Source organism: Schistocerca serialis, chromosome 4, assembly GCF_023864345.2.
Source record: "Schistocerca serialis cubense isolate TAMUIC-IGC-003099 chromosome 4, iqSchSeri2.2, whole genome shotgun sequence".
Lineage (NCBI taxonomy): Eukaryota > Metazoa > Arthropoda > Insecta > Orthoptera > Acrididae > Schistocerca > Schistocerca serialis.
The window spans coordinates 309,609,592-309,626,880 of NC_064641.1; the positions used below are offsets into that span (position 1 = coordinate 309,609,592).

General features: G+C 37.7%; 1 protein-coding gene across 1 annotated transcript in view; it reads right to left on the bottom strand.

The window, feature by feature from the left end:
* Positions 1-7,700: 7,700 nt before the first annotated feature.
* The window catches only part of LOC126474002 (uncharacterized), a 39,940-nt gene continuing 30,351 nt past the window's right edge, over positions 7,701-17,289 (bottom strand). Inside the window, exon 3 of the mRNA XM_050101392.1 lies at positions 7,701-7,824. Coding sequence (XP_049957349.1) covers positions 7,778-7,824 — 47 coding nt within the window. The 3' untranslated portion in view covers positions 7,701-7,777. The remainder of the gene's footprint in view (positions 7,825-17,289) is intronic.

Genomic DNA, 17,289 nt, shown 5'->3' on the forward strand with positions numbered 1-17,289 from the left:
AAGAGAATGAAGATGAAATAGGAGATATGACTCTGCGTGAAGAGTATGACAGAGCACTGAAAGACCTAAGTCGAACCAAGGCCCTGAGAGTAGACAACATTCCATTAGAACTAGTGACAGCCTTGGGAGAGCTAGGCCTAACAAAACTCTACCATCTAGTGAGCACAATGTATGACACAGGCGAAATACCCTCAGACTTGAGAAGAATATAATAATTCCAATCCCAAAGAAATCAGGTGTTGACAGATGTGAAAATTACCAAATTATCAGTTTAATAAGCCATGGCTGCAAAATACTAATACGAATTCTTTACAGACAAATGGAAAAACTGGTAGAAAACGACCTCGGGGAAGATCAGTTTGGATTGCGTAGAAATATTTGAACATCAACAAAAGCAAAACGAGGGTAATGGAATGTAGTCGAATTAAATCGGGTGATGCTGTGGGAATTAGATTAGGAAATGAGACACTTAAAGTAGTAAAGGAGTTTTGCTATTTGGAGAGCAAAATAACTGATGATGGTCGAAGTAGAGAGGATATAAAATGTAGACTGGCGATGGCAAGGAAAGCGTTTCTGAAGAAAAGTTTGTTAACATCGAGTATAGATTTAAGTGTCAGGAAGTCGTTTCTGAAAGTATTTGTATGGAGTGTAGCCATGTATGGAAGTGCAACGTGGACAATAAATAGTTTGGACAAGAAGAGAATAGAAGCTTTCGAAATGTGGTGCTACAGAAGAATGCTTAAGATTAAATGGGTAGATCACATAATTAATGAGGAGGTATTGAACAGAATTGGAGAGAGGAGAAATTTGTGGCACCAACTTGACTTGAAGAAGGGATCGGTTGGTAGGACATGTTCTGAGACATCGAGGGATCACCAATATAGTATTGGAGGGCAGCGTGGAGGGTAAAAATCGTAGAGGGAGACCAAGAGATGAATATCTAAGCAGATTCAGAAGGATGTAGGTTGCAGTAGGTACTGGAAGATGAAGAAGCTTGCACAGGATAGAGTAACACGGAGAGCTGCATCAAAACAATCTCTGGACTGAAGACCACCACCAAAACAACAACAACAACAACAACAACAACAACAACAACAGATATACACCTACTTAGTATACTACCTACTAATTATTCTGGACTATGGAATTTATAAGATATTGTTAAATTTTTGTGGGCATATCCCAGCTGTTACATACTTTTTTTCATGTACTGTGTTACTTATGTATGCTTGGATGCTGCACTGTTGTGGTGCAGTTGTAGTCCCTTATTCTCTAGTCCCATTTATCCCCCCCCCCCCTCTACCAGCACCCCCTTTGCTCCCTGCCTTTCCTGCTCCGCACCTATTCTTTTTTTTTTTCAACCCCCTATCTCCCCCCCCCCCCCCCCAAATAACTACTTCTAGTACTATGCTTCCTACCTCTCCAGCTCACTATTATTCTTACGTCCACAACCAAAACATGCAAAAAGTTTTATATAAATAGCCTCTAAGTCATGTCAAGGTTAACTGAATATGCTGGAATTTCTACCATCTCCCTGTGCTTAGGTAACATTCCTGTAATAAATAAGACCTGTATCTACTGTGATTAAGACAAGTTGTACACATACACTAATCTGTTTATGCTATGTAACACCGAAGTGGCTTTCATTGGGTGCATTTTCCTACTAAGGTGCAACTACACTGTTTTACAGAAGTGTAATCCATTTTTTACATTTCTATAAGCGTATTACGATTACTATATATTTTATATATAAAAACAAAGATGATGTGACTTACCAAACGAAAGCGCTGGCACATCGATAGACACACAAACAAACACAAATATACACACAAAATTCTAGCTTTCGCAACCAACGGTTGCTTCGTCAGGAAAGAGGGAAGGAGAGGGAAAGACGAAAGGATGTGGGTTTTAAAGGAGAGGGTGAGTCCTTCCAATCCCGGGAGCGGAAAGACTTACCTTAGGGGGAAAAAAGGGCGGGTATACACTCGCGCACACACACACACACACACACACACACACACACACACACACACACACACACACACACACATATATACAGACACAAGCAGACATATATTTTCCCACTTTTGTTGTATTTTATAAATATTGCACTGTGACTGCAGTTTTCTATCCACCTTGGACCCCCCCCCCCCCCCCCCCGGGTCTTCTTGTCTCTCCCCCATTCTCTCATCCCCTGCCAGCACTACTATACCAACCTAACCCAATGGATTACTATCCTTCCGCACACAGCCGTCTCCCCTCTCCCTCCTTCCTCAATGCTTTGTTTGCCATTATATATCACAGTCAGTTGTTGCCCCTTGTCACCAACCCCCCCCCCCCCCCCCCCTCCCCCCTCTTCTCAACTTTGAGCCTCCAGCCACTCGCCTATGAGTGAGTCTGTTTAATGTTTAAGTCTCTTGCCCCCCCCCCCCGCCCCTCCCCCCCCGCCCCTCCCCCAATTTGGTTCCGAACACATCTCTCTCTCTCTCTCTCTCTCTCTCTCTCTCTCTCTCTCTCTCTCTCTCTCTCTCTCTCACACACACACACACACACACACACCACTCTGTTAACACACTTATAAAATGAAGTCTTGATTTAAAAATGTGCATTCCTGTATCTCTCCCATCCCTCTTCAGTCCGCATTCTACTCTCCCCCCTTTTTAACTCCTATTGTTAACTTTCACCGTTTGTATTATCAATGGTACGTACCATATTCCTATATGTGATTCACTGTCTTTGAACTATATTTCATTTTGTTCCTTTTAGACTTTAGTTCCTGATCCAGTTTGATGTAGATTCGCTTACAGTTGTTTATGATCTGATGTATACATGTTTATTGCAAAGACGATGGTGCACAGTGCCACCCAGAAGATAATTATATATAGTCTGGACATATTAGTCATATATCTGTGACACTTTGTGATTTAAATATTCAGTTGTTCTATTATTCATACTTTTTGACTTCACTATCATTATGTTTTAAGGAGATGTGAACTCATCTTTTATTTACCAGCATAAGTTGGTTTTTACTAAATATTACTTACTCCCAGGATTATTTACTGATCTGTTCCAATATGGTGATTTTAAACCTGGTGTTTCATGGGGAGCCAACATTTTTCTTAATTTAAGGATAACTTTGAGCCTGACAACATGTTAAATGTCCTCCAATTATGTTAAAGAAGCATAACTTAAGTACACACCAATTTACATTCATTGCTTAGGACATTTTATATATTTTGAAATGTTACCTGGTCTTACTGTACACAATTTTTACTTTCAGCAAATACCTGAAAAAGGCAGAAACCTGTGTTGTACTGAAATAAACATTAAATAGTCAAATAGTGATGTGTTCCTTTAAAAAATGACTCAGCCATAACCCCAAGGGGCTGTTTCCAGTATCAAATCCCAGTCTGACTTGCAGTATTAATAGGCCAAGAACTTTCGGTACTGATGTGACCTTGATTAAAGCAATTCCATCCCAAGGTGTCCTTATTTACTTACTATGATTATGATGGTATATTCAGTTTTTCATTTAGTTACAGAAAACCAGTAACTAATACTTTTTTATGGTGACCACTATTGCATCCATTAGACTACAGTTTGATTGTTGGCATCAATAAGGAACAAGAGGATGTCATGTTCTTCTTGGGAAGGAAACTTGTCATTCATATGAATACATCATCTTTTTAACAGCTAAAGCCATAGAACTAGAACTGTTTCTAAACACAGACATGTTGTGATATCCATCTGCCAACAACTGACAATGAGCATCAGATTCACAGTGACCACAATCCTAGGCAAATTACCTTCCAGATAATTCAGAACACAGCTCCCCCTCCCAGTCAACAAGATTATATGGATCTGACCTCCAATGAACAAAAATGCAAGTTGCTTTTAATATCTGAGCAATCAAGAAATATTCTTAATACATGCCGAGAACCTCCAGTGAAGTAATGTGTCTGTAGCATATGATAATTTCTAATTTAATAGTATTAGAGCAATGCTGCAACTGCAAAGTGAAACACATATCTTCCAAACTTCTGTGGCAAAAGAGGTTTGCATTACAACAATGTACACCAATATGCAGATCTGCTAATTTAAGAAAATATTTCCCCTTCAATTATATGAAAAAATTAAATCTTCCAGCTACTGTCAGTCACTCGCAACTTTTACTGGGGTACTGCAAGAAACCGTAAAGACCCATCGCACTCCTCTCACTGGCAATACTATGTGGTAAGCTAGACAGAAAGTCCCCATAACACTGCACTGCTTTCCCACAGCACCATCACTGTAAAATATCCACTACATAAATAAATAATTAATTAATGGAGGGTGGTGTTACTTTTATAATAGTATTTTCAAAGTACAGAAAAGGTATGCCAATTGCAGAACCTGACCAGTGTCCATTGTTTTATGTAGAAACAATTTGAAATCTTACTACTAGTTGAAGAATTAAATATTCCGAGATACAGTAATAGGGTCTATACAAGAGCGATGTACTTGAGGACAATGTTATGGAAATGGAAGAGGATGTCGATGAAGATGAAATGGGAGATAGGATACTGCGTGAAGAGTTTGACAGAGCACTGAACGATCTGAGTCGAAACAAGGCCCCGGGAGTAGACAACATTACATTAGAAATACCGACAGCCTTGGGAGAGCAAGTCCTGACAAAACTCTACCATCTGGTGAGCAAGATGTATGAGCCAGGCGAAATACCCTCAGACATCAAGAAGAATATAATAATTCCAATCCCAAAGAAATCAGGTCTTGACAGATGTGAAAATTACCAAACTATCAGTTTAATAAGTCGCAGCTGCAAAATACTAATGTGAATTCTTTACAGACGAATGGAAAAACTAGTAGAAGCCGACCTCGGGGAAGATCAGTTTGGATTCCGTAGAAATATTGGAACACGTAAGGCAATACTGACCCTACGACTTATCTTAGAAGCTAGATTAAGGAAAGGCACCTATGTTTCTAGCATTTGTAGACGTAGAGAAAGCTTTTGACAATGTTGACTGGAATACTCTCTTTCAAATTCTGAAGGTGACAGGGGTAAAATACAGGGAGCGAAAGGCTATTTACGATTTGTATAGGAATCAGATTGTAGTTGTAAGAGTCGAGGGGCATGAAAGGGAAGTAGTGGTTGGGAAGGGAGTGAGACAGGGTTGTAGCCTATCCCCTATGTTATTCAATCTGTATATTGAGCAAACAGTGAAGGAAACAAAAGAAAAATTCGGAGTAGGTATTAAAATCCATGGAGAAGAAATAAAAACTTTGAGGTTCGCCGATGACATTGTAATTCTGTAAGACAGCAAAGGACTTGGAAGAGCAGTTGAACGGAATGGATACTGTCTTGAAAGGAGGATATAAGATTAACATGAACATCAACAAAAGCAAAACGAGGATAACGGAATGTTGTCAAATTAAGTCGGATGATGCTGGGGGAATTAGATTAGGAAATGAGACACTTAAACTAGTAAAGGAGTTTTGCTACGTGGGGCGCAAAATAACTGATGATGGTCGAAGTAGAGAGGATATAAAATGTAGACCGGCAATGGCAAGGAAAGCGTTTCTAAAGAAGATAAATTTGTTAACATCGAGTATAGATTTTAGTGTCAGGAAGTCATTTCTGAAAGTATTTGGATGTATTGTAGCCATGTATGGAAGTGAAACATGGACGATAAATAGTTTGGACAAGAAGATAATAGAAGCTTTCAAGATGTGGTGCTACAAAAGAATGCTGAAGATTAGATGGGTAGATCACATAACTAATGAGGAGGTATTGAATAGTTCTGGGGAGAAGAGGAGTTTGTGGGACAACTTGACTAGAAGAAGGGATCGGTTGGTAGGACATGTACTGAGGTATCAAGGGATCACAAATTTATTATTGGAGGGCAGTGTGGAAGGCAAAAATTGTAGAGGGAGACCGAGAGATGAATACACTAAGCAGATTCAGAGGGATGTAGGCTGCAGTAGGTACTGGGAGATTATGAAGCTTGCACAGGATAGAGAAGTATGGAGAGCTGCATCAAACCAGTCTCAGGACTGAAGACCACAACAACAACAACAACAGTGAATTTTATGTTGCTCAGATTTATATGCAACTGCACGTCAAACTCAGTTCATGTTTCATATATACTAAAATGAAACAGTATATTGTGTACTTGATTTCTAACTTGTAGATTTAACTCTTACAAAGACCAGAAATATATCTCATAAAACAAACAACAATTTAGCACACCAATAATCTGGGAGATTTGTAGTAGTCCTGAAGTGTAATTTATGTTAACGATATGCTTGCTACCCAATGGTCCCAAACACTGTATGCCTTTATGAAGTTACACAGCTGTGTGTGCAAGTCACTTTTGCTTTACAGTTACAAATTTAAAAACCATTCTTCAAGAGACCTACAGTACAGCTCCCTTTCCTTCTGTTGAAAACATTCCAGGACACAAATTTTGACATTGAAATAATGGCAACATCAGTTAAAACAAATCTTCACAGTCTTCATGCTAAACAGACAAGTTTAAAGATTTAAAAGACAATCTTACCATCAAATAACATACACCAATATCCAACCAAATCTAACTGCTTCTCAGAAAACCATTTTCAACTGTAAGGGGTCCGTAGGCCCATACTATAACTTTGCACTCGGCACAGGTTGATAGGGCGAACAATCGATTGTGACGTGTTGCGAGAGCGAGTGTCGAGATGCGCCAGAGTGGTTGGCGGGAATGGTGTGTGTGTGTGTGTGTGTGTGTGTGTGTGTGTGTGTGTGTGTGTGGAGGCCATTATTGGAATACAGGTTTTTAAACCGAGAAGGGTGTCACCATTGCCATGGTAGACCCCTAAATAATAAATAAATACTGGGAAAGTGATGAAGTATCTTTATAAAAGTGATCAGTGACATTACTAGTGCCGATATTTAGTTTCGCTTCTACCGCGCCAGCCTAACCGTGGATTGCAGTGTTGGATGCAGTGATGGATTACCGTGTGACGATAATGGCAAATTAAGAAAGCCTGTGCTGAGATTAGCCGTAATTAAATATGTATGACGAAGGCAGTGGCTGTCTCCTTTTTGTGTTTTGAGAAGAATGTAAGTTCGTAATTAGTAAAACTGTGTTTGTGTTCCTTATTACCATACATTCAATATTATTGTATTGAACAGGACGAACTGGAAAGTAACAACTTCCGTAGCAGTCAATTCCAATTACCAGCCCCATTAGGTTCACGGTCATGTTAATAATAAATATTGGGCTGCTATTCGATCAGATCAAGTCGGGATAAAAACGGAGGTGTTACAAATTCAAATGCTGGAATGGAAAATTGTTGCTTTCCTTTGCTGTTACTTGTTTACCAAAGTTGTGATAGAATTTTAAATAGTAAAATATGTGTGGAATGCTATAATTCTTAACTTAAATTTTTAATGGTAGGTAAATTCCAGAACTACATCTATTTTTTTACATGGTTTTATTAGCAGTGGAATAATATTTTCTTCAATAAACAACATTCGTGGGGAAGTCTCCAATAAACTGCTGCAAAACTGTAGCCTAAATATTACTATTTACAGAAAAGGTTGTTGCTTTTTGTGCTATAACAGTGTTAATGTCATTACAGTTATCTGTTGTTAAATATTATTTGGAGCTAAGTTGTTCCACAGAGAGGAAATCATTTACAAAAGAAAACACATTGAGTAACAAAAAATTTGTATATCCGATTTAATCATTAGAAACTTTATCTACACTGAATCTGAAGAGCCTCAGTATATGAACTAGTCCTTCCGGATTCTGGCTGCTCTTGGGTCATCGGATCTGTATACTGAAAAAGTAGAAAGTGAATGTTAGACTTCAAACTCTCAAATAAATTTCCACAAATTTACTACCATAGACAATTCTTACAAGTAGCTATGTCATGAGCACACACCACAGCCAAAATATTACAACAAACAGTCACATGAAGGTCCAGAATCAAACAATGCTTGAATTTTGAAGTTATTAGCTATTTGATTAGATACTAAATAGCCATGTGGAGGAAGCACATTGAGGCAACCACTAGTAACTTTAAAGATACAGCCTTCTGGTACATTGTAGTATGGTGTGAAGACAGAGCAGAAATAAATTACTTCCCCAATAAGATTATTATGTATTACTATCTCAAATGCCAAATCTGTAGTTGTCAGAACATAGCAACCATGTGTGTAGTGCATTAGATCTGCAATAAAAACCTAATTTACACTGAAATATCAATAATGGTTAACAACACATGAACGAACTATTTCCTTACCAGTGGTGTGGAAAATACTGAGAACTTTTTGAAAATTGAACTGTTAATACACACTTTTTCTTTCTTGTCTAGAAACAGATAACATGGCTACTTTTTTAATATAAAAACAAACTTCATTACTAACCCTCACACAGAAATTCAAAATTAAAAGCAATACTACATCTTAACATTTCCTTTAGTATTTTCTGACGACGTTACAGAGCTCAGAAGTCAGGGAATTTCAACAATTTATGTTTGCCTTAATACAGAGTTCCGCGGCATAAACAGGGCAGGAAAGCAGTTTTCTGCAGATGCTAACACAAAGATAAAAAATGTTAATTTTTTCTCTGACTAAAATAAATAGAATTGGTTTCTGCTACCTCAGCAACAATAAATGTTCCTTGAAGCACTAACAGGTTAATTATATTATTAAATGACATCGGAAACTGCTAAAATTTCAGAAGTTCTGCTACTCAGTAACAGTAACAGTTTCTACAAACAATAACATAGTTAAATAGATTTTCAAACTACAAGGATACTAGGTTAGCTGCTCCATGTCTAACATTTTTGTAGTGAATAGATTTGGTGGTTCTAAAAGACTTGATAATAACTGCCAGGACAGCCAGATCTCTTCACTGCACACACAAGATTTTCTAGCCAGAACTTTCTTTACATGTATCCAGAAATCACACTAGAATTTTTAAATTTTTTCTTATCGCAGAAGCATCTTTGTGGGCAAGCACTTTGTACTGCAAAATAAGGATTTTTTCCTTCTTTTTCTATCCTCATCTCTTCTCCAATAGCTTTTCATCTTCTTAATCAAGTAGACTGCATGGTTTTACCAATTGCAAAATTATCTGTCCCATTTATAATTCAGTAAAAACTTTTACAGCAACTGAGTCATTAGTTGGACTGCTGCTTCATTTCCTGAGTGAAGATCATAACCTTACCCACAGTAAAAATGCAGCACATATAATAATATGGAATCTTTCTACAAACATCCAAACACTGATGAGAAATTAACTGCATAAATGACATGCTCTGTATTTTTTTATGTTTTCATATGTGGGTGTAGTTCTTCAAAAGGATCAACTTTAAGGGAGTGAGAGCTATCTTTGAACTCGGCTACCTATCTTCAACTGTTTGAAATGGAGGAAGAGACTTTTTCAGTTTTTGACAAATTTTTATTGATGATAAATCATTCAAAACAAAGAATTTTATCATAGGTAGAATACCAATTTGTTTGTCTGAATGAAATAATGCACCATGACTACTTAAAAAACCCACACAAACAAAACTAATCAGCAGATTAGCCTGATACTTTATGATACTGAACAACTTTTTATTGCTGCCCATGCAATCTTTGTGACTTGGCATAAACTCTTCATCTTGTTCTTGTGATTAATGGAACTGAAGATTGCCAATATATTCTGCCCTTTTCACAGACTTCTCTGTGACAAGTATGAAACTCGGATGTGGAGTGATCAGTCCCTGTAGGTATGAAACTCAGTACCTTTGTCTGTTGTGAGAAAGTGCTCAACCAGTTGGCTGACCACTTGCCTGCAAAAGGCAAAGGTCCTGAGTTTGAGTCTTGGTTTGGCACACAGATTCAATCTGACAGTAAGTTTTGTATGAACACACACTCCGTAGCAGAGTGGAAACTTTATCATGGGCACTATAGGTATGTTACAAAGTCCAGAAATAATGTGATAAAGGCTTTTGCCAATAAGGAAAGACAACCACACCAGAAGATTTAAGGGCATTACATGAATTATGTAATACAATGTACTTCACTAAAAATTTTAAATAGAACATGGCTGTACATACGAAGTTAGTGATAAGAGTGGAACTTTGATTTTACACTCTGATTTTATACTTCTCATGATACTACACAATAAACTCATAGCCCCTGTGAAAAACCCATAACATCAATGCTAAAAGTTCCCCGATTTTACATTTCTTTCTAGTAAGGCTTGCCTCAATTCTACATTCTTACTCAGTGCCTCACTCGACTTTGTACCATTTGACGTGAGTAAAAAAGTAATGAGAGGTGGTGGAGTTAAGAGGATGTTTTAGACTGTTGTGGAGAGGGGAGATGTGAAAGAGGAAATACTGACATAATCCAGAATCGGCACTGCCAACACAACTTGCAACGTTTAGCTACACCGTGCAATTTTGATACAACTACTGCTAGGTTGCGGCAGCAATGGAAAAATGTGACAGTTGACGTGAAGTGTTCTGGACCGAGTCAATATCTGATGAAGGGGCCAAGCAGTCACCTTTTCGTGTGCCACTTAAATTAAGTCTTGTGTTTTTGTATGTATATCTGATATACTGTATTCAGCAAGAATATCCATCAACCTTTTCAACTGAAATACTGAGTCTTGAAGAATATGCTTGGTCAGAATCAAGGCAATGTCTGTCATTTCTGGGTAGTGAGCTCTTATTGCCAGGCAACTTGTTACGTCACCCAACAGCCAGCCCAGCTACCACACCAAATAACACATGTAAAATGAGCTATAACACATGTACAATGAGCTCACCACTTAGTTTAGCTCACTATGTACTAAGTTTACAGACCTTAGCCAACAAAACATTAGAAATTCCTTAAGCACAGGATTATAAAGTATAAACAGCCACAGAAGCTATAAATCAAAGTCAGTGCGAGAGTCTCATTCTTCTCCTCCCAGGTAGAAATTTTACTGACACTCAAAGTCAAATGACACAACCAAATCGCAAATCGATAAACAAACAATTCAGAGGCTTCCTTTACCAGGCTACAGATTAGCTAGCTGTTTCTCAAGGAGTTCCTTGCAGGGTGGGGGAGTGGCTCTGCATGTAGAAAACAGTATTCCATTTGAGTCAATAGACTTATCAAGACACTGCACTGAACATATATTTGAAATCTGTGCAGCGTTAGTTGAATTTAGTGATACTAAACTTCTAATTGTTGTTGTTTATAGGTCCCCTAACTCGGACTTCAGAGTATTTTTGCTCAAGCTAGAGAGGGTTCTTGATTCACTTTGTAGGAAGTGCCAGAAAGTAGTTATATGTGGTGACTTCAATATTAATTTTGTATATGATTGTGCAAGAAAAAGGATGTTTGTAGGTCTCCTAAATTCACATGATCTGATGCAAACTGTGTTTTTTTCAAACTAGGGTGCAGGGGAACAGTAGCACAGTCATAGACAATATTTTTATTCATTCTTCATTACTAGATGGGCATTCTGTTAGTGAAAGTGTGAATGGCCTTTCAGACCATGATGCACAAATTTTAACCCTAAAAGGCTTTTGTACTCAAACCAATGTCAAATTTAATTATAAACTATGTAGGAAAGTTAATCCAACAGCAATAGAAAGTTTTTTAAAACTTGTCAAGGAACAAGATGGCAGGATGTTTATAGTGCTGATAATAGAGATGATAATTACAATGCTTTCCGTAACACATTTCTCATGCTCTTTGAGAGCTGCTTTCCATTAGAACATTCTAAATGGGGTATTAGCAGTAATGGACAGCCCGGGTGGCTGAATAGTGAGATAAGGATATCATGTAAAACAAAGTGGGAATTATATCAAAATGTTAGAAGTAGTCACAATCAAGCTACAGTAGCCCATTACAAACAAAATTGTAAGGTGCTTAAAATGTTATTAGGAAAGCAAAGAGTATGTGGTATGCAAATAGAATAGCTAATTCACAGGATAAAATAAAAACCATATGGTCAGTTGTGAAGGAAGTGTCTGGTCAGCAGCACAAGGTCGGTGATAAGTCAGTTTGTAGTAAAAATATTTCTGTTACTGATAGATCAGATATATGTACAGTATTTAACAATCATTTTCTGAGCATTGCTGGTGAATTAAATAAAAATTTAGTTTCTAAAGGAAATCATACCTTTCTTGGCAGATGCCTTTTCGAGATTGACGTCTGAAAAACTCCTCTGCGATACAGACAAGAGGGAGATTGAGTCAATAATTAAATCACTGAAGACTAAGGACTCTCATGGTTATGATGGAGTGTCTAGCAGAATATTAAAGTACTGTGCTGCACATGTAAGCCCTGTATTTAGCCATATTTGTAATTTTTCCTTTAGGAACGGCCAATTCCCTGAGCGATTAAAGTACTCAGTAGTAAAGCTGCTTCATAAAAAGGGAGAAAGGGATAATGTAGATAATTTTAGATCTGTTTCTATGCCATCAGTGTTTTCAAAAGTTACTGAAAAGGCTGTGTATGTAAGGATAATTGATCATTTTATATCATTCAATTTGCTATCAAATGTACAGTTCGGCTTTAGAAGTCGTTTAACAACTGAAAATGCTATATTCTCTTTTCTCTGTGAGGTACTGGATGGGCTAAGCAAAAAGTTTCGAACGCTTGGCACATTTTTTAATTGGACTAAGGCATTTGATTGTGTTGATCACAAAATATTGTTCCAGAAGTTGGACCATTATGGAATATGGGGAGTAGCTCACAATTGGTTCACCTCTTACTTTAGCAACAGACAGCAAAAGGTCATTATTCACAATGTTGATAACGGCTGTGACGTGGGATCTGAGTGGGGTACTGCCAAGTGGGGGGTACCCCAGGGATTAGTGTTGGGGCCATTCCTGTTCCTTATTTATATAAATGATATGCCCTCTAGTATTACGGTTAACTCTAAAATATTTCTGTTTTCTGATGATACTATCTTGGTACTAAAGGATGTTGTGTGCAACATTGACTCGGTTTCAAACAGTGCAGCACATGATCTCAGTTCATGGCTTTAACTAACATTAAATCACAGTAAGACTCAGTTTTTACAGTTTCTAACACACAATTCAACAAAACCTGACATCTTAATTTCACAGAACGGGCATATGATTAGTGAAATTGAACAGTTCAAATTTCTAGGTGTTCAGATAGATAGTAAGCTGTCGTGGAAAGCCCATGTTCAGGATCTTGTTCAAAGACTTAATACTTCCAGTTTAACTATTCGAATGATATCAAAAGTGAATGATACTTCGACACAAAAATTAGTCTACTTTGCTTATTTTCATTCACTTATGTCGTATGGTATTATATTTTTGGGTAACTCTTCCCATTCTACAAGGGCATTTTTGGCTCAGAAACGGGTGGTTTGGGCAGTAAGTGGTGCGAGTTCACGAACCTCTTGTCAACCTCTGTTCACGAATCTGGGTATTTTAACATTGGCCTCTCAATATGTATATTCCTTATTGTTGTTTCTTGTTACCAATATTAGTTTATTCCCAAGAATAAGCAGCTTTCACTCAGTTAATATGCGGCAGAAATCAAACCTGCATTTGAATCGGACTTCCTTAACTCCTGTGCAAAAAGGTGTGCAGTATACTGCTGCATCCATTTTCAATAAGCTGCCACTCGAATTCAAAAATCTTAGCAGTAATCCATGTGCTTTCCAATCAAAGCTGAAGAGTTTCCTCATGGGTCACTCCTATGCTGTCGAGGAGTTCCTTGGAAAATTAAGCTGATTCTTATTCTATTGCTGACAGCGTTTCCTTAAACTTTTGGACTGACTTTTTTCAGGTTCATGAACATTTATTTTTATCTGTTATTAATTTTATGTTGTAATTTCAGGTACTGACATGCTCCATGACCTTGGAGATTTGCTCCTCAATTTGGTCCTACGGAACTTGAAGCGTAAATAAATAAATAAAAAAGAAATTTCGGAATTTTATGTCATACAACAGACTTATTAGAAAAAAGTGGGTTTTGCCACTATTAATACTGTTGGGTATGTAATTGGAAAGACTATCACTTCTGCTAATGATAGAGGTCATTGAGCCATTTCCAAATACACCACTGCCACAAATTATGGCTCAGAAACGAAATCTGTGGCAATTTATAGAAGGGTTGCACTTCTGGCATGTTGAAAGATTCTCTTCAGTCATTGTTGGTCCTGTTCCTGCAGGATCCTTTTCCAACCGCAGTGATGATGGAGATTTGATGTTTCAACATGTGCCTGATATTCATGTTACACTTGTGAAATGGTCATAGGGGAAAATCCCCATTTCATCACTACCTCAGAGATGCTGTGTCCCATTGCTCGTGTGCTGACTATAACACCAAGTTCAGACACACTTAAATCTTGATAATCTGCCATTGTAGCAGCAGTAACTGATCTGACAACTGCACCAGGTACTTGTTGGCTTTGCTGACCACAGTGCAATATTCTGCCTGTTTACATATCTCTGTATTTGAACACGCATGCCTATACCAGTTTCTTTGGCGCTTCAAAGTACATGCCAATTGCATGTGTTTTTGCTCATATTTTGGGGGTTTTAACATTTTCCTCAATTTTGCGTTTTTTTAAGTCTGAACCACATGAAAACATACAATAAGGGTTTCACTGTAGTTGTATTGAATAAGCTGTATCATTGAAACCATTAGTTTATGTGTAGTTGATTAAATGAACAACAATTAATGGAATTGTAGGCAATCAACTGATCATAATATCATGTTAAAATAACTAAATGTGATTTATCACATAATATATCAAAATATACAGATATTTCCACATTGTGATAACTACTTCTAGCACTAGGTGTAACCAATGACATTTCTCTTTACTTACTAGAATCTGGTTGTAGTTTATCACCTTTCTTTATCCTTCACTCCTTTTCTTAGTTTATTCTTTACCTAGTTTTCCGTGAACTACCATTTATAACTTCTCAGACTTCCAAATCAATATCTACTGTGGATTTCACTCTCACTATTGTACTGGGTGCCTGTGTTCTTGCCTATAGACTCTAGCGAACTGATAGGCTGAAAGTGACTGGTAAGTCATTCCATCTTTTTTACATTCCTTACATTTCCTGTGACTCCTCTGATCTTATTGCCATCTTCATGGACTGCCAGTCATAATTATAATTGCTATGTCTTCTCTTGCCTTAGTTTATACAAAACTAATTTTCTACTTGAGGCTTTTGCTAGTCAATGAATGCAATAAAAGTTCATATTTAAAGATGCAACAGTTGGGTTGAAGAATATTGTAGACTGAGGTAGTTATCAGATTTTAACGAGATCTCACATGGTTAATAAAAAACCTCCTCCCATACAGGGTACTTCTTATCCTGGTTCTTCGTAATTAGTTTGGCTTGCAATCCATATGCAGTATTTTAGTATTTAGTATGCGTACTGCACAACTTATTCTGAACTATGTACATCTTACAAGAGCCATTCAATAATCTGCTAAGCAGATTCCCTCTCTAGTTGACTTCCTTCAATTCAACGAATAGCTGAAATTGAGACCTCAGTATTTTACGTGTTATTTACCAGCTCCGCACCTTGCTATCAAGTCTTAGAATGAAGCCCTGGTGTAATGACAGAATTCACAACACTCAGTGATTTAAGGCTGTATATCACATTTTTGTTCACTTGGAGAGGTGCATATGGGGCCTGAAGATGGCATAATGAAATGCTGTAACTGGTAGCCTTCAAAATAAAATAAAATAACATCTTAAGTTACATGGCTGTTGGTGAATTTTATTGACACTGACTATTACTTAACCAGTCAATGTTTGATTTGAATGTCTTGCACTACTGTGTCAAAGGTTTCTAGCTTCAAAATCGTTTCTGTGGGAGTCTCAATGAGTTATATCTCTTCAAAGCTTGCTCTGTATTGGTGAACATCTTCACGTGTTTGTTGATCTTACCAGCTGGAATTTTCTATCCCACCCACTGATGTTAAAAAAACAACCACAGCAGTTGCTACAAACATGAAATTGAGCCATAGTATCACAATTTGTTTGCACACATGCCGGAGGAAAATGTTTAATGCACAAATTAAACTACCGTATTTACTCGAATCTAAGCTGCACTTTTTTTCCGGTTTTTGTAATCCAAAAAACCGCCTGCAGCTTAGAATCGGGTGCAAAGCAAGCGGAAGTTCTGAAAAATGTTGGTAGGTGCCGCCACAACGAACTGCCGTCGAATATGTGTAGCGCTACACAGGCGTGGTTTGTAGGCACAAAGATAAATACTGGCACCAAAACCTCTGCGTCAGTAAATAAATTAAAAAAAATAAATAAAAAAGGTGGAAGACGAGCTTTTTTTCTCTGCCCAGAGTTTCGACAACTGCATTTTCACACATTATCCAACGAAGTAAATACAACTCCGTATTGTTTATCTTCGAATGTAGCAGAATTTCAATGTACTACGAAAATCCGACTGGCAAGACTGTTTGGGATGTTTGTCAATATGGCCAACTCTACGTTCTGAAATTTTTCCTACCTGTGACAAGAGATGGTTGCTAATAGGAACTTGTATGAATTGTGAATCACATGCAGTATTCTCTTCACCATAAGAATAAGACGAATATAAACATTTTGCCATGTTTTCTTTCGTGTTTGCTGCTATCTCATTTAAATCCTGCCTGCCTAATAAACTACGAAACTAGAGTGAGACAACAGCAAACGCGGAAGAATATACGTATCGTGTCATGTTTATATTCGTATTAAGTGATACAGTCAGAAGTGAAGCACGGCAGCTGACTAGATTTTCAAATCTAAGATGACTCTAATTTATGTGCAGAATTTGATGTACTAAAGAAGCGGCCGCAAAGATTTTCAAACGGAGAAAAATTTTCGCCTAACTCTCGTTCAGAACATGTTCTATCATACGCAGTCTATTATTTGGTTCTTGTTGATCATTATCAAAGAAAGCAGCAGTGTAAGTAACAACAAATAGCAGTCTCGTGCCATTGTTTCGCTAATGAGACAATTCCTCTCTATTTTTTTATTGTTAGCGGCAGTAGCGTGCACAAAAGCAAGCCATGCCGCGAGCGGCAACAGACCGTAAACACGCACTATCAGAATGCGACAAACAATGCATGACACAGTACAGTAATGCATTTTCAGCTTAGAGTGACGTAAACACCTATAACAAAGAAAACGGCACTTATCAGATCGAAGCAAAATAAGCAATAGATTCAAACCAGATGAAGCACGTGAAAAAGGAAGGGTACCCGTATAAATACGGACGGAGCGCCTGATGCATAGCAATGGCTACCT